Here is a 25,767-nt window from a genome sequence, read left to right as displayed (position 1 = left end):
GCCCCAAGCGTTTTAACCTTTCTTCATAGGGTAAGTGTTCCAACCCTTTAATCATTCTAGTTGCCCTTTTCTGCACTTTTTGCAATGCTATAATATCCTTTTTGAGGTGCAGTGACCAGAATTGTACACAGTATTCCAAATGAGACCGCACCATCGATTTATATCTACAGTATTCCAATGTATTTCTCTTTTAGGATAGTGTATCAGAATAATGTTTTTGTATTGACATACTCAAACAAGGGATATTGGCTGTTTATCTCATTACATATACTAAACCCCATCTTCCACTATATTTTAATGTGTTTTTTCTAATGGCAAACTAGAATGATGTATATATTTATGTTACATATTAAAAGGTAAATTAGTTGCATAGGAAAAAACTTCTGGGAAAGAAATGCCCTCATTTTGACCCAGGCTTATTAGCAATAGAATAATTAACAGATATTCTCGCATTCTGACATGTTACTGCTTTATTGGTTTCCCACGCTAATGCAACCCAGATCAAAGGTTTTCGGAATTTGTTAATTTTACTATTCTGCTATTGGATTTTAACTTTGTACCACTTTGCATTCTAAACCCCACAAGCTGTATGTAGCTCTGCTTACTGTACGTCATTCCTCGTCTGAAGAAGTGTGTATGCACACGAAAGCTTACATTCTGAATAAAATTTTGTTGGTCTTAAAGCCAGTTTAGTGTAGTGGTTAAGCATGCAGACTCTTAACTGGGAGAACCGGGTTTGATTCCCCACTCCTCCACTTGCAGCCGCTGGAATTGCCTTGGGTCAGCCATAGCTCTCGCAGGAGTTGTCCTTGAAAGAGCCAGTTTGGTGTAGTGGTTAAGTGTGCAGACTCTTATCTGGAAGAACCGGGTTTGATTCCCCACTCCTCCACTTGCAGCCACTGGAATTGCCTTGGGTCAGCCATAGCTCTCGCAGGAGTTGTCCTTGAAAGGGCAGCTGCTGAGAGCCCTTTCAGCCCCACCCACCTCACAGGGTGTTTGTTGTGGGGGGAGAAGATATAGGAGATTGTATGCCACTCTTAGTCTCTGATTCAGAGAGAAGGGCGGGGTATAAATCTGCAATCTTCTTCTTCTTTGCCACCTCAGCCATGGCAAAAAGAAAAAGGGGGAAACCAGATTGCACCCCTTCTTCTTAAAGGTGCCCCTTGACTCCTGCTTTGTTCTACGGCTTTAGACCAACACGGCTGCCCACCTGGATCTATGCTCATGTCTTCAGATACCTTGTGCTGGATTTCCATGCCGTATGGTTAATGTGGCGCCTTCCACAGAGATAGATCGAGCTGTGTTTGTCTGCAGCGGTAGAAAAGAGCCAGAGTCCAGCACCATCTTAAAGACTAACAAGATTTGTGACAGAGTGTGAACATTCGTGGGTTCCTGCTTTCATGAGTCACAACAGGGGATGGATGAGCTTTCGTGAGTCGCGGCTCACGTCTTCAGATCAAAGCCAGCACCGCTATAGGTGCTTCGTGCTTGTTTGGTTTCAATTGAGCTGAGCCAGTGAAAAAAGTTGGTCTTGACATTTTTTAAAGGCAATGTATTTCATTATTATTTTGCTCGGAAGTCTCCATGGCGCTGGGAAGTGTTCTCACAGTCATCCCAATAGATAGCCAGTCCTTACTGTGTACAGACAACGACTGCTTATCATAGAAATAACTGCTTCTGAGCTCAGTCCTCAGGGGAAGGGTGCGTCCGTTTGGCCAAAAAAGGGCTGTGTGTAGCAGGCTTACGACACAAACGCGATATTTCTGTACACACCCAAGGAGGGTAATCGTACACTCTTATCAGGGCAAGAGAATTGTGAGAACAAAGGTTTCCTGAGAAGACGCTTCTCTGCCTGTCTATCAAAACAGAGCCCTCAGAATCAATAAGAACATCAGAAGAGCCCTGTTGGATCATACCAGTGGTCCACCTACTCCAGTATCCCGGCTCACAGAGTGGCCAATAGGATTGCCAGCCTCCAGATGGGGCCTGGAGATCTCTCACTTTTACAACTGATCTCCAGCCGGCAGAGATCAGTTTCCGTGGAGAAAATGGCTGCTTTGAAGGGTGGACTCCAGGACATTGGACCATGCTGAGGCCCCTCCCCTCCCCAAACCCTGCCCTCTCCCAGATTCACCCCCAGAGTCTCCAAGTATTTTCCAACACAGACCTGGAAATTCTACTCTATAGCATTTTTCTTGCAGTACTGCAGTCCCTAAGCTCTGCTCATGACCTGAGTTCAATCCCGACGGAAGCTGGGTTCAGGTAACCAGCTCAAGGTTGACTCAGCCTTCCATCCTTCCGAGATTGGTAAAATGAGTACCCAGCTTGCTGGGGGGAAAGTGCAGATGACTGGGGAAGGCAATGGCAAACCACAAAAATGTCTGGCATGAAAACGTCGTGATGCGACATCACCCAGAGTGGGAAATGACTGGTGCTTGCACCTTTACCGTTGCCTAAAAAAAAAATTACGTTGTTTTTTAATAATGAATGTTCAAGTCCTTTTTAAAAACAAAAAAGTGGCCCAGCGGCCTGAACTAGAGCAGGAAGGGTAGGCCTTCGGTTTGCTGGTGAGAACATCTGCCATTTCAACCACAGAGCTGGATTCCCCCTGTGTCTGAGAGACATGCGGTGAGTTCTGTTTTTTTAGCCAGTGTGCCTTTCCCCAAAGTCGAGGATGGAGTCAGTGGAAAGTTTCTAGTTTTTAGAAATGTCTAATTCTCGGGCAGTCACTGTAGACAGTCGTAAAATGGGAGATCTTAATTTGGGAGATCTTAATTTGAACTCAGAAGTTCACAAATGTTAAATGTTTAATGTTCTTGTCATGGATTTTCTTTCTTTTCTTCCACTGTACCCAGCTGACCACCTGTCCAAATCATTAGAAGGCTTGTTCATATACGAAGAAGAAGGGTCGGGAGTCCCAGGTTCAAACAGGAAAGGAAATGATGCAATAGTTGTAGAACAGTGGACGGTCATTGAGGTAACTTCCTGTTTATGTTTTGGTTTTAGTCTAAGTGCACAGGGCACTATAAGGATTTGTCTCTCCTCACATTCTGATTTGTATTCCTTAAAAATCAGTTTAAATGAATGTGAGTAAGCAAGTCTACAACATATGTGTCATTTGAACAAACTGCATCCAAGCTCCTACAGACCTTGTGGAAGCAGATCTTTTTCTATTTACCCTCTTCTCACATCACTTCCCACACATCTAAAGTTATGTTCTTATGTCTGGGGCAGTGATGCTGTGTATTCTTGGTGCTTGGAGGGCTACAGTGGGAGGACTTCTAGTGTCCTGGCCCCACTGATGGACCTCCGGATGGCCTCTGGGTTTTGGCCACTGTGTGACACAGAGTCTTGGACTGGATGGATGGATGTTGGATGGATCCAACATGGCTTCTCTTACGTTCTTATGACTGGGGTAGTGATGCTGTGTATTCTTGGCGATTGTGGGGGGGGGCACAGTGGGAGGGCTTCTAGTGTCCTGGCCCCACTGGTGGATCTCTCCTGATGGTCTCTGTGTGACACATTGTATTGGACTGGATAGGCCACTGGCCTGATCCAGCGTGGCTTCTCTTATCGTCTTATGTTCTTGTCCCTAGAGAAACATTGATAGTACAGATGTCACGTTTGACACTGTGCACAGAATCAAATGTTTGGAGCTCCATCCTAAGCAAAGATAGAGATGCATCTTTTTAGGTTCACTGAAGCCACATAGTTCTGTACTGTATAATACTGTAAGGCACATAAGACGATTCCCCAGAATAAATTAATAGCAGGAGTTTGCCATAGATGTATATTGCAGTTTCTGTTTCATGCCATCCTCATGTTAAATGGTTCCATATGGAAGGAGCGTTAACCAACAGAACACACCACATGATTTTTGGCTTCATTTTATGCTTGTACAATATAAGACTCGAGTATCAATTTTGGCAAAAGGCACTGCCAGCTCTATTGCCGCTGGGACCATATATGTGCAGTAGCAGCCTCTGGCGGAAAAACAGAACATTTTCTTTAAAGGACGGAATGAGGGACTGCAAAAGTTGATCTTACACTCCTGAGCCACAGTGGTCTTGCTAAATTAGTTGGCTCCTGGGAGTCCTTTTTTCTTCTTGTTGCCTGCTCTTCTAACCACAAGGCCTTCCACTCTTTTAACTTTTCATTTGAACATTTTTAATTAGGACACATTTCTTTCAATCAATTCTCTAAGTAATGTGAGCTTTCATTAAATGGCATTTATTCAGAAGTGGGAATTTGAGAATAATAATAATTTTAAAAAGAGAGAGCTCGAATCCAAATAAGCTATGTGCTAATATATGGGGTGGGGTGGGGGATTGCGTGTTCACTGCCACTGCCAAAGAGACCATTTGCATTTTCAAAGGCTTGCTTCTTCAGCAGCAAAAATAGCTGTGGTGCAGGAGTGGCCAAACTGTGGCTCAGGAGCCACATGTGGCTCTTTCACACATATAGTGTGGCTCTCGAAGCCCACACTGCCCCATTAGCCAGCTTGGAGAAGGCAATTAAAATCACTTTGCCAAGCCAAGCCAGTGGGAGGCTTGGAGAATGCATTTAAAGTTAATGTTGCTTTCTTTTCATCTCTCCTCACCACTCCCCACCTTCCTTCCTCCCACCCCCTTTCCTCCCTCCCTTCCTTCCATTCTTCCTTCCTCCCTCCCTGCCTTCTTTCCTTCCTTCCCTCCTATCTTCCTTCTCTCCTTCCTTCCCTCCTTCCTTTCCTCCTTCCTTCCCTCCTTCCTTCCCTCCTTCCTTCCCTCCTTCCTTCCCTCCTTTCTTCCTTCCTTCCTTCCCTCCTTCCTTCCTTCTTTCCTTCCCTCCTTCCTTCCCTCCTTCCTTCCTTCCCTCCTTCTTTCCCTCCTTCCTTCCTTCCTTCCTTCCTTCCTTCCTTCCTTCCTTCCTTCCTTCCTTCCTTCCTTCCTTCCTTCCTTCCTTCCTTCCTTCCTTCCTTCCTTCCTTCCTTCCCTCCTTCCCTCCCTTCTTCCTTCCTTCCAGCATTTGACAATCATGTCTTGTGGCTCTGAAACATCTGATGTTTGTTCTTTGTGTCTCTTCTGTTAAGCAAATTTGGCCACCCCTGCTGTGGGGGTCCTGTGGCAACTTCAGAGGAACTTTTAACTGGGTGAACAGTTTCAGGTGGGCAGCCGTGTTGGTCTGAAGCACAAGAACAAAGTTGGACTCCAGCGGCACCTTTAAGACCAACAAAGTTTAATTCTGGGTATAAGCTTTGGGGTGCCTGCACACAAAAGTTAAGCCCAGAATTAAACTTTGTTGGTCTTAAAGGTGCCGCTGCACTCAAACTTAATTCTAGGCGAATAGTCCCAGATGCAAACCATTTTGTGCTTGATTCAATACCCTGCATGAAGAAAACAAAATTTTATTGCTCCACACAGAGAATTTTCTTGTTTGGCTCAATCCAATAAAGTCTTCAAAGCCAGTAATGAGAACTTGTTACATACATGCCATTTGTGCAGGCATTGATCAGGAAAAATACTGCAGGAAAAAAGCATTAAAAACCTCAGCTCACTTTCCTCAACCCCAGGGGTAGAATTCTAGCAGAAGCTCCTTTGCATATTAGGCCATACCCCACTGATGTAGCCAATCCTCCAAGTGCTTACAAGGCTCTTTTTTGAAAGCTCTTGGAAGATTGGCTACATCAGGGGGTGTGGCCTAATGTGCAAAGGAGCTCCTGCTAGAATTCCACCCCTGGTCAACCCTATCCCCCTCCCCGCCGAATCCTGTGGTAGAGCATCTACTTGGTAAGCAGAAGGTCCCAGGTTCAATCCCCGGCATCTCCACTGAAAAGGGTCCAGGCAAATAGGCATGAAAAACCTCAGCTTGAGACCCTAGAGAGCCACTGCCAGTCTGAGTAGACAATACTGACTTTGATGGACCAAGGGTCTGATTCAGTAGAAGGCAGCTTCATATGGTCATATGAACTAGGGAACCACAGACAATCTCTTCACGCCTTGGTTGGGTTAGGCACAAGAAATATCATGCAAGTCCAAGATAAGTTACAGTCAGGGCTTTTTTTGCAGAAAAAGCCAGCAGGAACTAATTTGCATATTAGGCCACACCCCCTGATGCCACCATTTAGTGCAGTGGTTAAGTGTAGTGGTTAAGAGAGCCAGTTTGGTGTAGTGGTTAAGTGTGCGGACTCTTATCTGGAAGAACCGGGTTTGATTCCCCACTCCTCCACTTGCACCTGCTGGCATGGCCTTGGGTCAGCCATAGCTCTGGCAGAGGTTGTCCTTGAAAGGGCAGTTGCTGGGAGAGCCCTCTCAGCCCCACCCACCTCACAGGGTGTCTGTTGTGGGGGGAGAATATAGAGGATATTGTAAGCCACTCTGAGTCTCTGATTCAGGGAGAAGAGTGGGGTATAAATCTGCAATTCTTCTTCATTGTTTCACACAGGGGTTTTTTGTAGAAAAAGCCCAGCAGGAACTTATTTGCATATTAGGCCACACCTCCTGACACCAAGCCAGCCGAAACTGCGTTCCTGTGTGTTCCTGCTCAAAGAAAGCCCTGGCTACAGCAGATAAGTCAATTGGTTGTTTTGCATAAGGAGATGCAGGTTCAGGCTCTCAAGACGTCTCCCATCTCTTTGTTTCTGAATACAGGGCAGTGAGATCAAAACAGACTATGGTCCTCTGCTGCACACCTTGGCTGAGTTTGGCTGGCTTTTAACCTGCGTCTTGCCGACTCCCATCATCCGACTGGACAGGTGAGTTAAAGCAACATGCAGTTCCAGAGCAGAATACAGCAGTGTGAGTTATGCTGAAGTTAAGAAAATGCAAAGTCTTGCATCTGTACTTACCGGCATCCCCTTCTCATGCGCTTTAAGGAACAAACATGGTAGCCAACAGCCACCACAGTAGGGTGGTGCTGAGAACAGGGGGGACTTACCAGGAGAAAGAGAAAGGCCCAGTCTTCATTGCTGGCATCACACAGGAAGTGACATCATCATAGGGTTGCCAAGTCCCTCTGCTGCTGCAGCAGGGAACTTCTCGCTTGTGAGGCACGATGATGTCACCCAGAAGTGACATCATCACACCAGGCACGTCGCATGGGGGACACTCTAGGAATCACAGTAAAACTCAGTCTGAAGCAGAACAGCTTGATTCCTAGAGCGTCCCCTGTGCAATGTGCCAGGGGCGATGATGTCACTTCTGGGTGACGTCATTGTGCTGAGTCTGCTGCCTGGCAACAGGGCTCTTTGAGTTAGTGTGAGCCAGTAAATTCTAAGAGGTTTTGGATTCAGGATAGGCACAGTAGTGGCCTGGTTAAAATCATGCACTTAAGTGTTCTGAGCTAAAATTGCTGTATAAAGAAGGGCTCGCTCGACATTAAAATTAATTATAAAGAAAATAAGAGCCAATGGCCCTCTAAAGAACAGCTTGCTGAATATATTCATAGAGGGCTACTGGCCAGCAAACTCCAGAAGGCTTGAGCATCTGGTTAAATTAATCAGCTTGAACTGGCTGTAGCTCCTATATAAAACATACACACTTAAGTGTCTTGGGGTGAATGAGAAAAAAGATGTGGTAAGAAGAATATGAACATTGGTTGGTACTAGTGGCTGTTAAACCTAAAAAAACATAAAAAGGCATTACTCCTGAGGAAGTCACTGATGAAATGGGCCTATATCCGGGTGCTCATAGACTTTTTTTGCAATATGGGAATGTCAATATTGGACCTCTGTTACAACGTGGAGTATGCAAAATTTATAATATGAAGTATTAAAATACATGAATGGATATTTAAATTGAATCTTCATTACAACATGAACTATGCAAAGTTTTAAATGTGGAGCATTAGAATATATGAAGATTTTTAAATGGTTATAATAAATTTTGTTATTTATCACAGTAGTTGTTTAACTTCCAGAGTTAGTGTGAGCTAGCTTTTTTAGGTTCCAGCTCACACACGTTTGTCTTAGCGCAGGCAAAAGGCAGTCGCTCACAACTTTCATGCTAGTAGCTTGCAAAGCAGATTTTTTGCTCACAAGACTCCACAGCTTAGCGGGAGTATTGGTTGAGGGTCCTCAAACTGTGAGAACCCCTGCCCCCAGCAGGAGTGATATCTGCGCAACACTCTGGTATTTGGGCAAAAATTCTATTATAAACCAGTTTCAGCTATACTGTTTTTGCCCAGATACCAGAGCACCACCCGGATGTCAGTGGCGTGATGATGTCATTTCCTGCGCGGCAGCAGAATGATCTGGACCTTTCTCTTTCCCCTGGTACGTCCCCTCCTGCCTGCCAGCTGGTCAGTGGCTGCGGGGTAGGGCCTAGCGGCAGGGGATCCACTGGGGGGCGGGGTCTGATAACCCTACGGCACAGACTACCAGGCAAAGATTTCCCCGACCCCTCCACCACTACCTATAGCCAACCCAAACAACTTACCACAGCAAATCTCACAACTTAAGAACATAAGAGAAGCCATGTTGGACCAGGCCAATGGCCCATCCAGTCCAACACTCTGTGTCATAAGAACATAAGAGAAGCCCTGTTGGATCAGGCCAATGGCCCATCCAGTCCAACATTCTGTGTCACATAAGAACATAAGAGAAGCCATGTTGGACCAGGCCAATGGCCCATCCAGTCCAACACTCTGTGTCACATAAGAACATAAGAGAAGCCATGTTGGACCAGGCCAATGGCCCATCCAGTCCAACACTCTGTGTCACATAAGAACATAAGAGAAGCCCTGTTGGATCAGGCCAATGGCCCATCCAGTCCAACATTCTGTGTCACATAAGAACATAAGAGAAGCCATGTTGGACCAGGCCAATGGCCCATCCAGTCCAACATTCTGTGTCACATAAGAACATAAGAGAAGTCATGTTGGACCAGGCCAATGGCCCATCCAGTCCAACACTCTGTGTCACATAAGAACATAAGAGAAGTCATGTTGGACCAGGCCAATGGCCCATCCAGTCCAACATTCTGTGTCACATAAGAACATAAGAGAAGCCATGTTGGACCAGGCCAATGGCCCATCCAGTCCAACATTCTGTGTCACATAAGAACATAAGAGAAGCCCTGTTGGATCAGGCCAATGGCCCATCCAGTCCAACACTCTGTGTCATAGGAACATAAGAGAAGTCCATCAGTGGGGCCAGGACACTTGCCCCCCCCCAAGCACAAGAATACAGAGCATCACTGCCCCAGACAGAGAGTTCCATCAATATGCTGTGGGTCATAGCCACTGATGGACCTCTGCTCCAGATATTTATCCAATCCCCTCTTGAAGTTTGCTAGACTTGCATCCACCACCACCTCCTGCGGCAGTGAATTCCATGTGTTAATCACCCTTTGGGTGAAGGAGTTCCTTTTATCAGTTCTAACCTGAATGCTCAGTGATTTCATTGAATGTTCATGAGTTCTCGTATTGTGAGAAAGGGAGAAAAGGACTTCTTTCTCTGCCTTCTGTACCCCATGCAGAATCTTGTAAATCTCTATCATATCACCCCACAGTCAGTGTTTCTCCAGGCTAAAGAGCCCCAAGCACTTTAACCTTTCTTTATAGGGAAAGCGTTCCAACCCTTTAATTTTAACCCTTTAACTTGCCTGGGCTCATGCCCCCCGCCCCATGTGATCAGGCCCCCCAAAACATTGTCTCATTATTCTTATCCCCTTTTCCACAATTAAATCCAGGCCTTAAGTCTAAAGTTGGCAGGACACATTTGTAGCATTACAGATTGCGGTACCACTTTCAGCTTTTTTCTGTTTGCAAGTTTAGCCTGGTCTGAAGTCCTCTTCTGAATCTGGGCCATTAGTGAATAGAAGGCACAGTGCTCTGGGCACCCAACACTGTTACCTGAGCAGGCCTCTCTGTCCTTTGCAAACGGCAAAGAATGCGCTTGGCAAATAGGACGTTTCCATCTGAAGTAGAACAGCTGGATTCCTCTCCAGTAGCACGTTTTTTGTTGTTGTTCAGTTGCACAGTCAAGTCCAACTCTTTGCGATCCCGTGGACCAAGTCACGCCAGGCCCTCCTGTCTTCCACCATCCTCCGAAGTCTGCTCAAATTCGTGTTAGTTACATCAGTAATGCTGTCCAGCCATCTCATCTTTTGCCGTCCCCTTCTTCTTTTGCCTTCTCTCTTTCCCAGCATCAGGGTCTTCTCCAGGGAGTGCTCCCTTCTCATTGGGTGGCCAAAGTATTTGAGCTGCAGCTTCAGCATCTGACCTTCCAGAGAACAGTCTGGTTGATTTCCCTTAGGACTGACTGATTTGATCTTCTAGCAGTCCACAGAACTCTCAAGAGTTTTCTCCAGCACCACAGCTTGAAAGCATCTATTCTTTTGTGCTCGGCCTTCCTTATGGTTCAGCTCTTTAATTACTACCTTAATGACCAACAGAAAAAAAATTGGGGGGGGGGTTAGATTTACAGAGTCAAAGCAGATTTGACAAAGGGACCTTTACCTCCCAAAAGTTCATTCCCCACCCCCAAAATCTTCTTGGTCTCTAAGATACTGGAATCTTTCCTTTTACATATTCTTTTCCTTTAATGGTCAACTCATTTGACCAAAGGTCTCAAGTCAGGCCTCAATAAATTATTACTCTGTTATTTCATTATTCCTCTATCTCACCATTCAAATAGAATGTTGAGCCTGGCTGTTTTGCTAATGCGGAGCATGCGATTCATTTTATTTGTATGTGCAAACAGCTGGAATGCTAATTGTTGCCTCTGCTAGCGCAAGAACCGCTCTCTTCTTTTGTTACGCTTTTCCTGCTCTTTAAAAGCAAAATCCTCGCCTCCTATACTGCTCCATGAACTTCGACTTGTACACCTTCTTGCTAGAGTGGCTACAGGAGGCCTCGCTTACTTTTGTAATCTTACAGAGAAATTGCTTGTGCCAGAAGCAAGATCTTTGTAAAGCACAGTTGTGGTAAAACAACAACACATACATGCACAAAATAACACCTGTTCCCTATAAGTCCTAGTTGCAGAGTGGTTTATATCTCAGAACTATCATGCTGGGAAAGCAATTAACATCCAGTATGGAAGCAACCAGCAGTGGGTTTAAAATGTCAAAGGTTTTCTCCCCTGTTTATTTTGGCCATAACTTAGAAGGGTTATGGAGTGAGTGCTGTGCCCCCTGAGGCCTCTGAGTCTAGAAGGAGAGAGGGTCAAAAGAGACCCATTTGTTAGAATTGGGTTGCTGCCCAATTGCTATAGAGTTGGAGGGAGGGGGCTGTTTTGAGCACTGAAAAGGTAGACAGGAGGGGGGGGGCTGAAACTTTCTTTTGCCCTGATTCCCTCCCTGCCATTTCCCCCCAGTTGTTTCTCTCTGGGTGGGATACTGAGGCTGGAAATTAGGGGACAGAAAATCACCATAGAAGAGGTAGTATTGGCGAGGGGGAACATGGCCATAGCCATTGTCCTGCTTCTGTCTGGCCAGCACAGTTGTGCAGGCTTGAGGATGACAGGTCAGAAAGCAGAACAAAGTTTGAGTCTAGTGGCACCTTTAAGACCAACAAAACTTTATTCAAGGTATAAGCTTTCATCCTCAGATACACTGGAAAGGACTTGGAAACTCATGGGTAGTTGAGATGATGTAGTACAAGGGTGCTCAAACTTGCTTAATGTAAGAGTCATGTAGAATAAATGCCCGACGTTTGAGAGCCGCAAGACATGAATGTCAGATGCTCGAGAGCCATAAGACAGAAAGGAAGGAAGGAAAATAGAGGAAGGAGGGAGGGAGAGGTGGAAAAAAGCAACTTTAAATACAGGCTTGGAGAAGTGATTTAAAGAGTGAAATTCCTTTTCCAAGTCAGCCAACAGGGCTGGGGGCTTTGAGAGCCACGCTATAGGTGTGAAAGAACCACATGTAGCTCCCAAGCTGTAGTTTGGCCACCCCTGATGTAGTACATCCTTCTCCGGTGAGAAAATTCCCTGAGAAAAACGTAGACAAGAATAACCTGAGATTTGTCAGGGTTTCCACGTCAGCAGCTCGCTGGATTACATTAAAGTGGTGTTAAAAAAAACCTCAAGAAGCCATCTGGCAGTTAGACATTGTTTCAGAGACCTTCACAAATACGGGGAAGCAGCCTTCATTTTTAAATAAAACTAATTGCCCCCATATTATCAGTACACTCTGGGAAAAAAGCTCTGTATTATTTTCACTAAGTAGTGAATAGATTTTTTGTTTAACCGTCTTCATTGTGTCTCTTCCATACATCTGGGGCTTTTTTTTTAAAGCTGGAACGCACAGGAATGCAGTTCCGGCTGGCTTGGCACCAAGGAGTGTGGCCTAATATGCAAATGAATTCCTTCTGGGCTTTTTCTACCCCAAAACCCTGCATACATCTAATCTATCAGTACTTCTTAGATAGGGTTACGATCAGCCATGGAGTCGGGTGTGGAGGGAATTTCACGCTGAAAGATTAAGCAGCTGTGTTCCTCTGACCACCGGGTATGTAGCTGACTACTAGCAGGCTGAAAGCAAACCTGTTGGATGAAATGTAATTGGTATCTGATCAGCAGTAAGAACAACTAAGGCATTTCTATATGATATAACAAAGTAGGAGTCCAGTAGCACCTTTAAGACCAACCAAATTTTATTCAGAATGTACGCTTTCGTGCGCAGGCACACTTCGTCAGATGATGAAATGGGGTATGGTGAGCAAACCTACATATAGCTGTTAGGCAGTGGTTAAGCATGCAAAATGGTACAAAGTTATAATCCAATAGCAAAATGGTGAAATTAACAAACTGAAAGGACATTTTGCATGTTTAACCACTGCCCACCATCTATATGTTGCTCTGCTCACTGTACCCCATTTCATCATCTGATGAAGTGTGCTTGCATATGAAAGCTGACATTCTGAATAAAACTTGCTTGGTCTTCAAGCTGCTACTGGACTCCCAACTTTGTTCTACTGCTTCAGACCAACACAGCTGGATCTATCTATACCAAGGGTGTCAAACTCATTTGTTACGTGGGCCGGAACTGACATAAATGAGACCTTGTCAGGCTGGGCCATGTGTGTCATAAAATGCAATGCCAGGTAGTAGAGATATAAATTAGCACTCATTAGTCTTTAGGGTATTTTCCTTGTATCTATCCTGTGCGATTCAGGGAACTGGGCAAAGGAAGCTGTGGCTCTTTCCTTCCTTGCCCAGGGGACTTGGTGGAGGGGAGGGGGGAGCCTCAGCCAATAGAAAGGAGAGAGGCTTGGCTCAGTAGCTCTGCTGTGCAATTGAGAGATACTATCCTTCCCCCCTCCTCCCCAAGGGAGGAGCCTCAGCCAATGGAGAAAATAGAGGTTTTGCTCTGTAGCTCCTGTGCAATTGAGCAAGCCTGGCAAAGCAAGCTGTGCTGCAGAAGGAAGTAAGGGAGAGGGAGAAGGAAGCAGATGACAGTCAGTTGCCCGGGGTCCTGATAGGAGCCCTCCAGGGGCCTGATTTGACCCCAGGATGCATGTTTGACACCCCTGATCTATACAATATGTTCAAACAGGAGAGAAAATTTAGAAGGCTGCCTGCTTTGGCAGGGCCTGTTGTTGTTTGGAGGGGGGTGGGTGGGGACAAACCGGTCAGTGCCATTTGGGGGTGGGTGGAGCAGTTCAGGAACAGATCCAAGCAAACGGTCTTTCTTTCCCCAAAGGAGCTGACCCAGTTCCTCTTTGAATGGAAAAGCAGCATCAGTGCTTCAGATAGGCTGGTATTTTGGAGAGAGAAAAGTAAAGTGGAGTCACATCAATGTGATGGCAGAGTATATTTTTATAACATTCTGAAAATGGCTATGGAAGTTTACAGGGGCAGAATTCTAGCAGGAGCTCCTTTGCATATTAGGCCACACCCCTCTGATGTAATCAATCCTCCAAGAGCTTACAAAAAAAGAGCCTCGTAAGCTCTTGGAGGATTAGCTACATCTAGGGTTACCAATCACCAGGTGGGGGCAGGTGATCCCCTGGATTGGAGGCCCTCCCCCCCACTTCAGGGTCATCAGAAAGCAGGGGGAGGGGAGGGAAATGTCTGTTGGGAACTCCATTATTCCCTATGGAGACTTATTCCTATAGAAAACAATAGAGAATTGATCTGCGGGTATCTGGGGCTCTGGAGGGGCTGTTTATTGAGGTAGAGGCACCAAAGTTTAGTTGTAGCATCCATTGCCTCTCCCCAAAATACCCTCCAAGTTTCAAAAAGATTGGACTGGGGGGGGGTCCAATTCCATGAGCCGCAAAAGAAGGTGCCCCTATCCTTCATTATTTCCTATGGGAGGAAGGCATTTAAAAAGGCGTGTAGTCCCTTTAAATGTGACAGCCAGAACTCCCTTTGGAGTTCAAATATGCTTGTCACACCCTTGCTCCTGGTTCCAACCCCAATGTCTCCTGGCTCCACACACACACACCCCAAGTCTCCTGGCTCCACCCCCAAAGTCCCAGACATTTCTTAAATTGGACTTGGCAACCCTAGCTACATCAGGAGGGTGTGGCCTAATATGCAAAGGAGCTCCTGCTAGAACTCCACCCCTGGAAGTTTACAATAATTGTTTCCCAAAAGTAACGGCTGCGTGAGTGTTCTCCTAAAACTGGATCATGTTGTATACCCTTAAAACTAGCGAGAATAGCGTGGGGAAGGTTCAGTGGTGGAACATCTGTTTGGCATGCAGATGGTCCCAGGTTCGATGCCCATCGTCTCCGGTAAAAAGGATTGGATAGTAGGCAATGTGAAAGGGCTCTTCCTGATACCCTGGAGAGTCACTGCTAGTCTGAGTAGAAAATACTGACTTCGGTGGACCAAGGGTCTGGTTCAGTAGAAGGCATCTTAATGTGTCCTAGGGCTACTGTTCCCCCAAATGGGGGGCAGGGGATCCCCCAGTTTGGAGTCCCTCCCCCCACTTTAGGGTCATCAGAAAATGGGGAGGGGGAGGAAATGTCTGCTGGGAACTCCATTATTTCCTAGGGAGACCGATTCCCATAGGGTATAATGGAAAATTGATCTGTGGGTATCTGGGGCTTTGGGGGGGGAGCTGTTTTTTGAGGTAGAGGCACCAAATTTTCAGCATAGCATCTGGTGACTCTCTCCTCAATATACCCCCCCCCCCAAGTTTCAAAAAGATCAGACCGGGTTTCCAATCCTATGAACCCCAAAGAATGTGCCCCTCTCCTTCATTATTCCAAATGGAGGGAAGGCATTTAAAAAGGTGTGCTGTCCCTTTAAATGTGATGGACAGTGCTCCCTTTGGAGTTCAGTGATGCTTGTCACAGCCTTGCTCCAGGCTCGACCTCCAAAGTCTCCTGGCTCTGACCCCGAAGTCCCCAGATATTTCTTGAGTCGGACATGGCAACCCTAATGTGTCCGAGTGTTCAGATCCCCAAAACATCAAATGTGACTGTCATAGGCAATCCTTGAAAAGGTCTTATTGTTTGCCCTTCATATCACCGATGGGCCGAACCAAGGCATTTATCCCCCCCACACCCCCACGGTTGAAACCTCCAGGCTGAATTCGGGGTTACAGAGCCCCATTCATTGTCTGTGGAGATCTGAAAGGAGCAAGTCGGAAAAGCCCAGCAGGGGGCAAATTATCCCCGATGCCTTTCGGTCGGCATCTTCGTCGATTTTAACCGCAGCCACCGCAAGGCAAAACAAGGCCGCGTCTCTTGTCCGGAGTTCCTGCAAAGAGGAAGTGGGACGCCGTTAAGGTCAAAAAAGAAAATAAAGGGAAGTTATTTCATAAGCAGTCAACTGGTGCAGGAAACCGTCTTTCTGAGTCATTAAGCAGCATCGTTTGTCATGTGCTAATGATGGCCTGTGAGGTGTACGAGGGAGGCAGAAAGCAAGGACCCGTTTCGGACACCAGTGCATGCTGGGTCGCAGGCTTGGCTGTCGGAAACATGTGCACCTTCTGCTGGATGGGGGAAGCAACATCTGAGCTGACCATACATGTGTATCCATATAGACTTGAAATCCTCCCTTCATCTACTTCAGTGTATCCCTACATAACTGGGAAACAGTGAAGAAGAACACTGGCAACACTTGATATTGTTGTTGTTGTTCAGCTGCACAGTCGAGTCTGACTCTTTGCGACCCCACTGACCAAGTTACGCCAGGCCCTCCTGTCTTCCACCGTCCTCCGAAGTCTGCTCAAATTCATGTTAGTTACATCAGTAACGCTGCCCAGCCATCTCCTCTTTTGCCGTTTTCTCCAGCACCACAGCTCGAAAGCATCTATTCTTCTGCGCTTGGCCTGCCTTATATATCATAGAACAAAGTTGGAGTCTTGTGGCACCTTTAAGACCAACAAATTAGCATTACCAGATGTCCTCTTTTTAGATTATATGTCCTCTTTTTTTAATGTCCATCCTCTAGAGCAGGGGTCCCCAACCCCTGGGCCAAGGACCGGTCCATGACCTGTTAACAAAGCAGCCCTGCTGTCTCTTTCGCCCACCCGGGACCTGGGCGGACAAAAGAGGCAGCATGGCCTCACTCCGAGGCAGAGCAGCCCCGCCACCCCTTTCGCCCTCCCGGGACCTGGCTGGATGAAAGAGCCAGCTCAGCCTCACTCCTTGCAGGGGAGGCAGCCTCAGAGCGAGGCAGAGCAGCCCCACCACCCCTTATGCCTACCCGGGACCAGAGCGGATGGAAGAGCTGTGCAGCCTCGCTCCAAAGCACTACCTCTTTCGGCCACGTGGGTCCCAGGCAGGCCGAAGGAGCACTGCTGAGGTCCCCCTCTTCCCCCAAACTCTGCCCTCCACAGGCTCCGCATCCTAAATCTCAAGGAATTTCCCAGTCTGGAGTTGGCAACCCTACCTAAAGATGCCAATGGGCCTCGAGAGGGGGGGGGGGAGAAAATCCTACCCCTTTGAGCCAGTGTGGTGTAGTGGTTAAGTGCACGGACTCTTATCTGGGAGAACAGGGTTTGATTCCCCACTCCTCCACTTGCAGCTGCTGGGATGGCCTTGGGTCAGCCAGAGCTCTTGTGGAGCTGTCCTTGAAAGGGCATCTTCTGGGAGAGCTCTCTCAGCCCCAGCCACCTCACAGGGTGTCTGTTGTGGGGGAGGGAGATAAAGGAGATTGTGAGCCACTCTGATACTTTGAGATTCAGAGTGAATGGCGGAGTATAAATCCAATTTCTTCTCCTCCTTCTCCTTCTTCTCCTTCTCCTTCTCCTTGAGGCTCAGAAGGTTGTTACATACCAGGTGATGCTATTTCCCTCCACCCCATGAAAATCTTCAGCTGCCCATTTTGACACCTTACACCTCTTTTAAAAGGACAGGGTGTTTTCTTCAGGGCCTGTTAGGGATTCAATTCACGCCTAGTGTCCAAAGCGGACTCCTAAATCCAGTAGATTGTGTGTGGGAGGTGGGGGGAAGCTAGAAGGAGAGGAGGAGATTGGTGGCACACATCCGTTCCTGGTGGGAAAAGGTGCGGATCCTGAGAATTCCTCTGGGAACAAGCTCTTGTTTGTCCCCCCGGATCACACGCAGATTACAGAAAATGCAAATGAAGCCGTTTTACTACGGGCAAATGATTTTAAAAGGAAAAAGGGAGTGGGTAGTGTTAGTCGTGCTGTCCGCAAACTTAAAATGGGCCACGGTGGGCCTTATTAAAATGCTAAGCACGAGGACAACGTCCAGGGGCTTCATTCACAACCCAACGGAGCGACGAGTGGGATTCCCATTGAATTTCAATGAGGGGGAGAAGGCAAAGGCGTGTGAAGAAGATATTTGAAGGCTTCATCTCTTTCTCATGGTTCCCCCCCACACACACACACTTTTACTCCTTGGCCAAAGGCTGCCTGTGGATTTAGGCTGCTTTGGAGTGTGGAATATATGGCATTGTACCCCGTTGAGTAGGGTTACCAATCCCCACATGGGACTGGCAATAGAAGTTAAACAACTACTGTGATGGTAAACAAAGAATATAATAACCAATTAAAAAGACTCTCATATATTTTAATGCTCAACATTTTAAAATTTACAAACTTCATATCATAATAAATATTCATATATTTCATATTATAAATTAGGCATACTTCATATCCCAATAGAGGTCCAATATTAACAATTCCATATTGCAAAAAAGTCATGTTTCATATTGTAAATTAGGCATGCTTCATGTTGTTAAAGAAGTCCAATATTAACATATCCATATTGCAAAAATGGTCAATGAGCACCCAGATAGAGGCCCATTTCATCAATAGACTTCCTCAGAAGTAATGTCTTCCTATGTTTTTTCAGGAGTAACAGCCATTAGTACTGACCCATGTTCATGATTCTTCTTACTACATCTTTACTCTCAATCTGGAATAAACCAAAATAATGACAGAACAAGATGGCACACAGCTGAATGGAACCAAAAATTCAAAAGTGAATATTTCAGTGAAAAACTTACCACTACAAAATACTTAAGTGTGTACATTTTTCATATAGGAGCCACAGCCCATTCAAACTGATACATTCAACCAGATGCTACGAGCCTTCTGGAGTTTGCTGGCCTAAAGCTTCCTTGAATATAATAGGCACGCTGTTCTTTAGATGGTCATATGCTCTTATTTTCTTAATGATGAATATTTTGTTAAAATTCTTAAAGTTGAGCAGACCCTTCTTTTTGCAGCAATTTGCTCAACACACTCAAGTAAAAATTCAAAGAATTTAGTGGCAGTTCCATTCAGCTGTGTGCCATCTCGTTCTGTCATTATCTTGGTTTATTCCAGATTGAGAGTAAAGATGTAATAAGAAGAATCATGAACATGCGTCAGTACTAATGGCTGTTACTCCTGAAAACACATAGGAAGGCATTACTCCTGAGGAAGTCTATTGATGAAATGGGCCTCTATCCGGGTGCTCATTGACCTTTTTTGCAATATGGATATGAATATTGGACTTCTTTAACAACATGAAGCATGCCTAATTTACAATATGAAACATGACTTTTTTGCAATATGGAATTGTTAATATTGGACATCTGTTGGAATATGAAGTATGCCTAATTTATAATATGAAATATATGAATGAATATTTATTATGATATGAAGTTTGTAAATTTTAAAATTTTGAGCATTAAAATATAATTGGTTATTATATTTTTTGTTTACCATCACAGTAGTTGTTTAACTTCTATTGCCTATCCCGTTTACTGTGCTCTCCCCTTTTTCCTGTTACATAAATCCCCACGTGGGGGCAGGGGATCTCCCGGTTTGGGGAGGGAAAGGTCTGCTGGGCAGTCCATTATTCCCTATGGAGACTGATTCCCATAGGGTATAATGGAGAACTGATCTGGGGCTCTGGGGAGGCTGTTTTCTGAAGTAGAGAAACCAAATTTTCAGCATAGGATCTAGTGCCTCTTCCCGAAATACCCACCATGTTTCAAAAAGATTGGATCAGGGGCCCCAATTCTATGAGCCCCCAAAGAAGGTGCCCCTACCCGTCATTATTTACCGTGGAGGGAAGGCATTCAAAAGGTGTGCGGTCCCTTTAAATGTGGTGGCCAGAACTCCCTTTGGAGTTCTCCAAATCTCCAGGGGTTTCCTCATCTGGATCAGGTAACCCTGCCTTCTCCTCCGTGCCAGGGGCAAGAGGGGACCTGGTGACTCTAGAGCCGTGCTCCCCAACCTATGTGGCACCGGGGATCATAACTAGGGCCAGACTGCCCACCACGGCCCAAAGGCCGACAGGGTGGGGGCACCAAATTCAGCCCCTCCCCCTACGACTCTGCGCAGCCTCCCCACCCTGCCCCCCCACGGCCATCTACAGTGTTTCCCATGGTTGCCCAGATGCCCGCAAAGCTGCCACAAAGCAGTAAATTCAGTACATGACCGCTCTGAATGTGGCCAAGTCGAGGCAGCCAACCCTAACACTTTGGAGTCAAGAAGGGATCTTGTGTGCCAGCAGGGGGGTCTCCTTCCACCTCCCTTTCCCCTACCCTGGCACGTTGCAGCCAGCAACACCATCTGCCCCCCTCCCTGGCCAATTCCATGTGTCTTCCTCTGCCTCCCTCCTCTCCGCCTGCTGCTTTTGCTGTTGCACTGCACTGTGTCCTGCTCAGCTCTCCTGGCTCTGGCTGCCGCTAATCATAGAATCATAGAGTTGGGACCTCCAGGGTCACCTAGTCCAACCCCCTGCACAGTGCAGGAAACTCACAAACACCTCCCCCTAAATTCACAGGATCCTCATTGCTGTCAGATGGCCATCTAGCCTCTGTTTCAAAGCCTCCAAGGAAGGAGAGCCCACCACCTCCCGAGGAGGAAGCCTGTTCCACTGAGGAACCTCTAAACTCACAAACCCCTCCCCCTAAATTCACAGGATCCTCATTGCTGTCAGATGGCCGTCTAGCCTCTGTTTAGAAACCTCCAAGGAAGGAGAGCCCACCACCTCCCGAGGAAGTCTGTTCCACTGAGGAACCGCTCTAACAGTCAGGAAGTTCTTCCTAATGTTGAGCCAGAAACTCTTTTGATTTAATTTCAACTCATTGGTTCTGGTCCTACCTTCTGGGGCCACAGAAAACAATTCCATACCATCCTCCATATGACAGCCCTTCAAGTCCTTGAAGATGGTGATCCTATCACCTCTCAGCTGCCTCCTCTCCAGGCTAAACATCCCCAGCACCTTCAACCTTTCCTCATAGGACTTCCTCATAGGATGGTGCTTCACCAGCTCAGCTGTGGCAAAAAGAAAAAGGAAGTAGATTGCACCCTGGAGAGCCCCACCTGACAGTCGGGGTCAATGCCCCACAGGGCCACCCCCCCAGTGGCTACAGCCCTGTCTCCAGGTGATAGGGATCAATTCACCGGGAGAAAACGGCCGCTTCGGAAGCCAGGCTCTATGGCATTCAAGTCTCTCCCCAAATCGCACCCTCAGAGTCCACCCTCCAGGTATTTCCCAAGCCAGAGCTGGTGACCCTAGCTGACCCCGCTCAGCTTCCGAGATCTGATGAGAGTGGACCAGCCTGGGGTTTCCAGTTCAGGGGTCATTTTAAAGGCTAACCAATTCTATCCCAGCTCCAGCTTCCGTGAATCAAAGCTCCTTTCATGAGATGCACTGGAGTGTAAATCCTAAGGAGGCCTGGTTTACAAAATGAACAGAAAGTGGGGTGGAGGGGATGCAGGGGGTTCCCGTATGGCCCAACCATGGGTGGAATTCTAGCAGGAGCTCCTTTGCATGTCAGGCCACACACCCCTGATGTAGCCAATCCTCCTGGAGCTTACAAAAAAGAGCCTTGTAAGCTCTTGGAGGATTGGCTACATCAGGTGGTGTGGCCTAATATGCAAAGGAGCTCCTCATAGAATTCCACCCCTGGGCCCAGCAGTTACAGAAAGACCTTAAACGGGAGGACTTCAGTCGTGCAGGAAACGAACAGCTGAAACCAATGAGTCTTTTCCCTAGTGGATAGCAGATCATAAAGAAGATGAATTGGTTTTTATACTCCATGGTTCTCTGCCCTAAGTAGGGATGCCAGCCTCCAGGTGAGACCTGGGGATCCCCTGGAATTACAGCTCATCTCCAGACTACGGAGATCAGTCCCCCTGGAGAAAATGGGTGCTTTGGAGGGTGGACTCTGTGGCATTGTGCCCCACTGAGGTCCCCGTCTTCCCCAGAGCTCCACCCCCAAATCACCAGGAGTTCCCCAATCTGGAGCTGGCAACCTTATCCCCCCCAACCCCTGCCAAGGGCCAAAGGGGAAGAAGAAGAAGACTGCAGATTTATACCCCGCCCTTCAGAGAGGCTTACAATCTCCTGTATCTTCTCCCCCCACAACGGACACCCTGTGAGGTGGGTGGGGCTGAGAGGGCTCTCACAGCAGCTGCCCTTTCAAGGACAACCTCTGCCAGAGCTATGGCTGACCCAAGGCCATCCCAGCAGCTGCAAGTGGAGGAGCGGGGAATCAAACCTGGTTCTCCTGGATAAGAGTCCGCACACTTAACCATGACACCAAACTGGCAACCCTAGCCCAAAGGGGTCTTAGAATCATAGAGTTGGAAGGGACCTCTAGGGTCATCTAGTCCAACCCCCTGCACAATGCAGGAAACTCACAAACACCTCCCCCTAAATTCACAGAATCTTCATTGTTGTCAGATGGCCATCCAGCCTCTGTTTAAAAACCTCCAAGGAAGGAGAGCCTACCACCTCCCAAAGAGGAAGCCTGTTCCATTGAGGAATCACTCTAACGGTCAGGAAGTTCTTCCTAATGTTGAGTCGGAAACTCTTGATTTAATTTCAACCCATTGGTTCTGATCCTACCTTCCGGGGCCACAGAAAACAATTCCACACCATCCTCTATATGACAGCCCTTCACGTACTTGAAGATGGTGATCATATCACCTCTCAGCCATCTCCTCTCCAGGCTAAACATCCCCAGCTCCTTCAACCTTTCCTCATAGGACTTGGTCTCCAGACCCCTCACCACCTTCTTCGCCCTTTTCTGGACCCATTCCAGCTTGTCTATATCCTTCTTATATGTGGTGCCCAAAACTGAACACAGTACTCCAGGTGAGGTCTTACCAGAACAGAGTAAAGCGATACCATCACTTCATGCGATCTGGACACTATACTTCTGTTGATACAGCCCAAAATTGCATTTGCCTTTTTAGCCACCGCATCACACTGTTGACTCATGTTCAGTTCATGATCCACTAAGACCCCTAGATCCTTTTCGCACATACTACTGCTAAGACAAGTCTCCCCCATCCTATAACCATGCCTTGGATTTTTCCTACCTAAATGCAGAACTTTACATTTCTCCCCATTAAAATTCATTTTATTGGTGTTAACCCAGTTTTCCAGCCTGTCAAGGCCATCCTGTTTCTGTCGTCTTCTGTGTTTCCATCCCTCCCAATTTAGTATCATCTGCAAATTTAATAAGCATTCCCTCTATTCCTTCATCCAAATTATTGATAAAGATGTTGAAACAGGTCCCAGGACAAATCCTTGAGGCACTCCACTTGTCACTCCTCTCCAAGAGGATGAGGAACCATTCACAAGCACTCTTTGGGTGCGATCTGTCAACCAGTTACAGACCAACCTAACGGTAACAGGATCCAAACCACATTTTACATCTTAAAGGGGCTTCCAATCACCTTCCCTTCCTCTCCCCACAATGGGCACCTCAAGAAGTCAGTGGGGCTGAGAGAGCTCTGACAGAACTGGAACCAGCTCCAGGCCATCCAGCAGGCTTCATGTGGAGGAGGAGTGAGGGATCGAACCTGGTTCTCCAGATTAGAGCCCACCACTCTTATCCCCTCCACCAAGAAAGCGCATCAGGGCTTACGCCGTTTCACGTAGGATCTTTGTATTCTCCATCCAAGGAAAAGGCTACAGATGGCCAGACCCACGTTGTCCCCTCCTGACATGTCAGAGACTTTTGACAGCTGCATGACAAACATAAATTCAACAGGTGTTGCTCGTCCTCTCCTTCCTAGGTCCGAGAAAGCCGCACCTGTTGTTTTTGCCAGGCAGCGCCTGTCCAGGGGGAAAAGAATGTACATTTGAATGCATGAATTCTCTGTCCCAAAGCAGCTTACAAAACCCTCCAAAAGTACAATGCAAACAAATATCAGAAGGTGGGAGACGGGGCTTCTAAACCCAGAGCACCTCTCTCCCTTCTCCCTGTCCTGTCCACTAACAGATCTTCCTCCCACCTTTAGAGTGGGACAGGCTATTAGTACTTCCCGGGGGTGGAATTCTAGCAGGAGCTCCTTTGCATATTAGGCCACACACCCCTGATGTAGCCAATCCTCTGGGAGCTTACAAAAAAGAGCCTTGTAAGCTTTTGGAGGATTGGTTACATCCAGGGTGTGTGGCCTAATGTGCAAAGGAGCTCCTGCTAGAATTCCACCCCTGGTTCTTGCCCTTCACTTCTGTGACACAAACTCAGTCTGCTCTCCCTCTGCTGTTGCTGGACATTCCCTGCTTCCATGGAGACAACTCGAGGTATACCTGACATCACCTTGTGATGACTGAGCCTTCAATATGTCACCCGCCCCCTCTCCAACTGAACGCAGCCTTCCCATCTAAAGACACGTTTTTCACCATCATCCATCTTTGCTCTTTTGCAACTGAACCAGAAAATGCAGCACTTGACGTAGCTCAAAAGATTTCCTGGCAACACATTCGGATACCTAGACAGATTCAGGGAAGTAGAAATTTGTTTTTACTATTGTATTTCTCATGGGTGTGTTATGGTAGGGTATAGGGTAGGGAACGTTGGCTCTCCAGATTTTTTTTTTGCCTACAACTCCCATCAGCCCCAGCCAGCATGGCCAATGGCTGGGGATGATGGAGTTGTAGGCAAAAAACATCTGGAGAGCCAACGTTCCCTACCCCTGTGGGATCTAAGCAGGGTTGGTATTTGGAAGGGAGACCACCAAGGAAGGCTCTGCAGAGGAAGGCAATAGTCAACCACCTCTGCTTCTTAGATTTCAGAAGGTAAGCAGTGTCGGTACTTGGATGGGAGACCACACAGGAAGGCTCTGCAGAGGAAGGCAATGGCAAACCACTTCTGCTTCTCAGATCTGAGAAGCTAAGCAAGGTAGATACTTGGATGGGAGACCACCAAGGAACACTCTGCAGAGGAAGGCAATGGAAAACCACCTCTGCTTCCCAGATCTCAGAAGCTAAGCAGGGTTAGTTCTTGAATGGGAGGCCACCAAGGAAGGCTCTGCAGAGGAAGGCAATGGCCAACCACCTCTAGTTCTCACTTTTCCTGAAAGCTCCTTGCTGGGACTTCTGTAACTTGGTTGCAACGTGATGGCACTAGGTATACATGTAACATCTTTCCTGTAGAATATGTACAGTGCAGGAATGTGATTTTCACCTAGCTAGTTGTATTAAGTCCCACTCAATCCAGGGTTCGAATTGCATGAGAAACAGGCTGCCTTCCCTTTACCCCAAACTTTCCCCTCTAACCTGAGCACTAACTGATGCCAAAGTCATTGAGATCAGGGGTGGAATTCTAGCAGGAGCTCCTTTGCATATCAGGCCACCCCCCCCCCCCGATGTAGCCAATTTTCCAAGAGCTTTTGTTCTTGTTCAGTCGCACAGTCGAGTCCAACTCTTTGCAACTCAGGCTCTTTTTTGTAAGCTCTTGGAGGATTGGCTAAATCATGGGGGTGTGGCTTAATATGCAAAGGAGCTCCTGCTAGAATTCCACCCCTGATTGAGATTAATTGAAATCTTGTCGTTTTTTCCCCTGTGACTCATTTTGAGGCTGAATCTTGAAGCGATCATTTAAGTCAGGCGTTGCAGTTGTTTTAAAGAAAAGAATCCCAGTAACACAAAGGGGAAAAGTGTAGATGGTGTTAAGCATGTTTAAATGAGATGGCTTTGACTGTCTGGATGGTTTCATTGTCATTCGTTCATGTCATCGCCGTGTTGGTCCTTCCATATAAAAAATGCCACTTAGAAAATAGATTAATCTTGCTCTTTCAAAAAAAAAAATAGGTCTGGTCATGTTTCTGCTTTGGCTTCTAAAAGCAACTGCATGGACCGACGTTTTCCCTGGTTCAGCAAAAGGGAAACAGAAGTCAGAAGTCCTCATACAAACGAGTCTCTTGACAGTCACAACTCAAGGCATTCTCTAATTGGCCTCGTGTTGCACACAAAGCAGCCTTGTGCACATGCGGAAATCCCAATCTGTTTCCCAAATGTCAAAAGCAAAACCCTGCTGGCCTCAGCCCAGCCTGTCGAAGGTGCTCAACCAAGCATCGAGAAGAGCGGCCAAACGACACAAATATCCGTGATTGAATCGTCTGACTTGTCAAAAAATGTTCCAGTCGCTCCTGAAAGAAAACCCACTTTTCCAAGGTA

General features: G+C 46.8%; 1 protein-coding gene across 1 annotated transcript in view; it reads left to right on the top strand.

The window, feature by feature from the left end:
* Positions 1-25,767, top strand: part of RFTN2 (raftlin family member 2) — a 59,399-nt gene that overhangs the window by 19,674 nt on the left and 13,958 nt on the right. The window contains exons 7-8 of the mRNA XM_060257399.1: positions 2,856-2,977; positions 6,630-6,733. Of these exons, the coding sequence (XP_060113382.1) occupies positions 2,856-2,977; positions 6,630-6,733 (226 nt within the window). The remainder of the gene's footprint in view (positions 1-2,855; positions 2,978-6,629; positions 6,734-25,767) is intronic.

Source organism: Heteronotia binoei, chromosome 16, assembly GCF_032191835.1.
Source record: "Heteronotia binoei isolate CCM8104 ecotype False Entrance Well chromosome 16, APGP_CSIRO_Hbin_v1, whole genome shotgun sequence".
Lineage (NCBI taxonomy): Eukaryota > Metazoa > Chordata > Lepidosauria > Squamata > Gekkonidae > Heteronotia > Heteronotia binoei.
The sequence above is the reverse complement of the archived record's forward strand: the minus strand, read 5'-3'. Positions and strand labels throughout refer to the sequence as shown.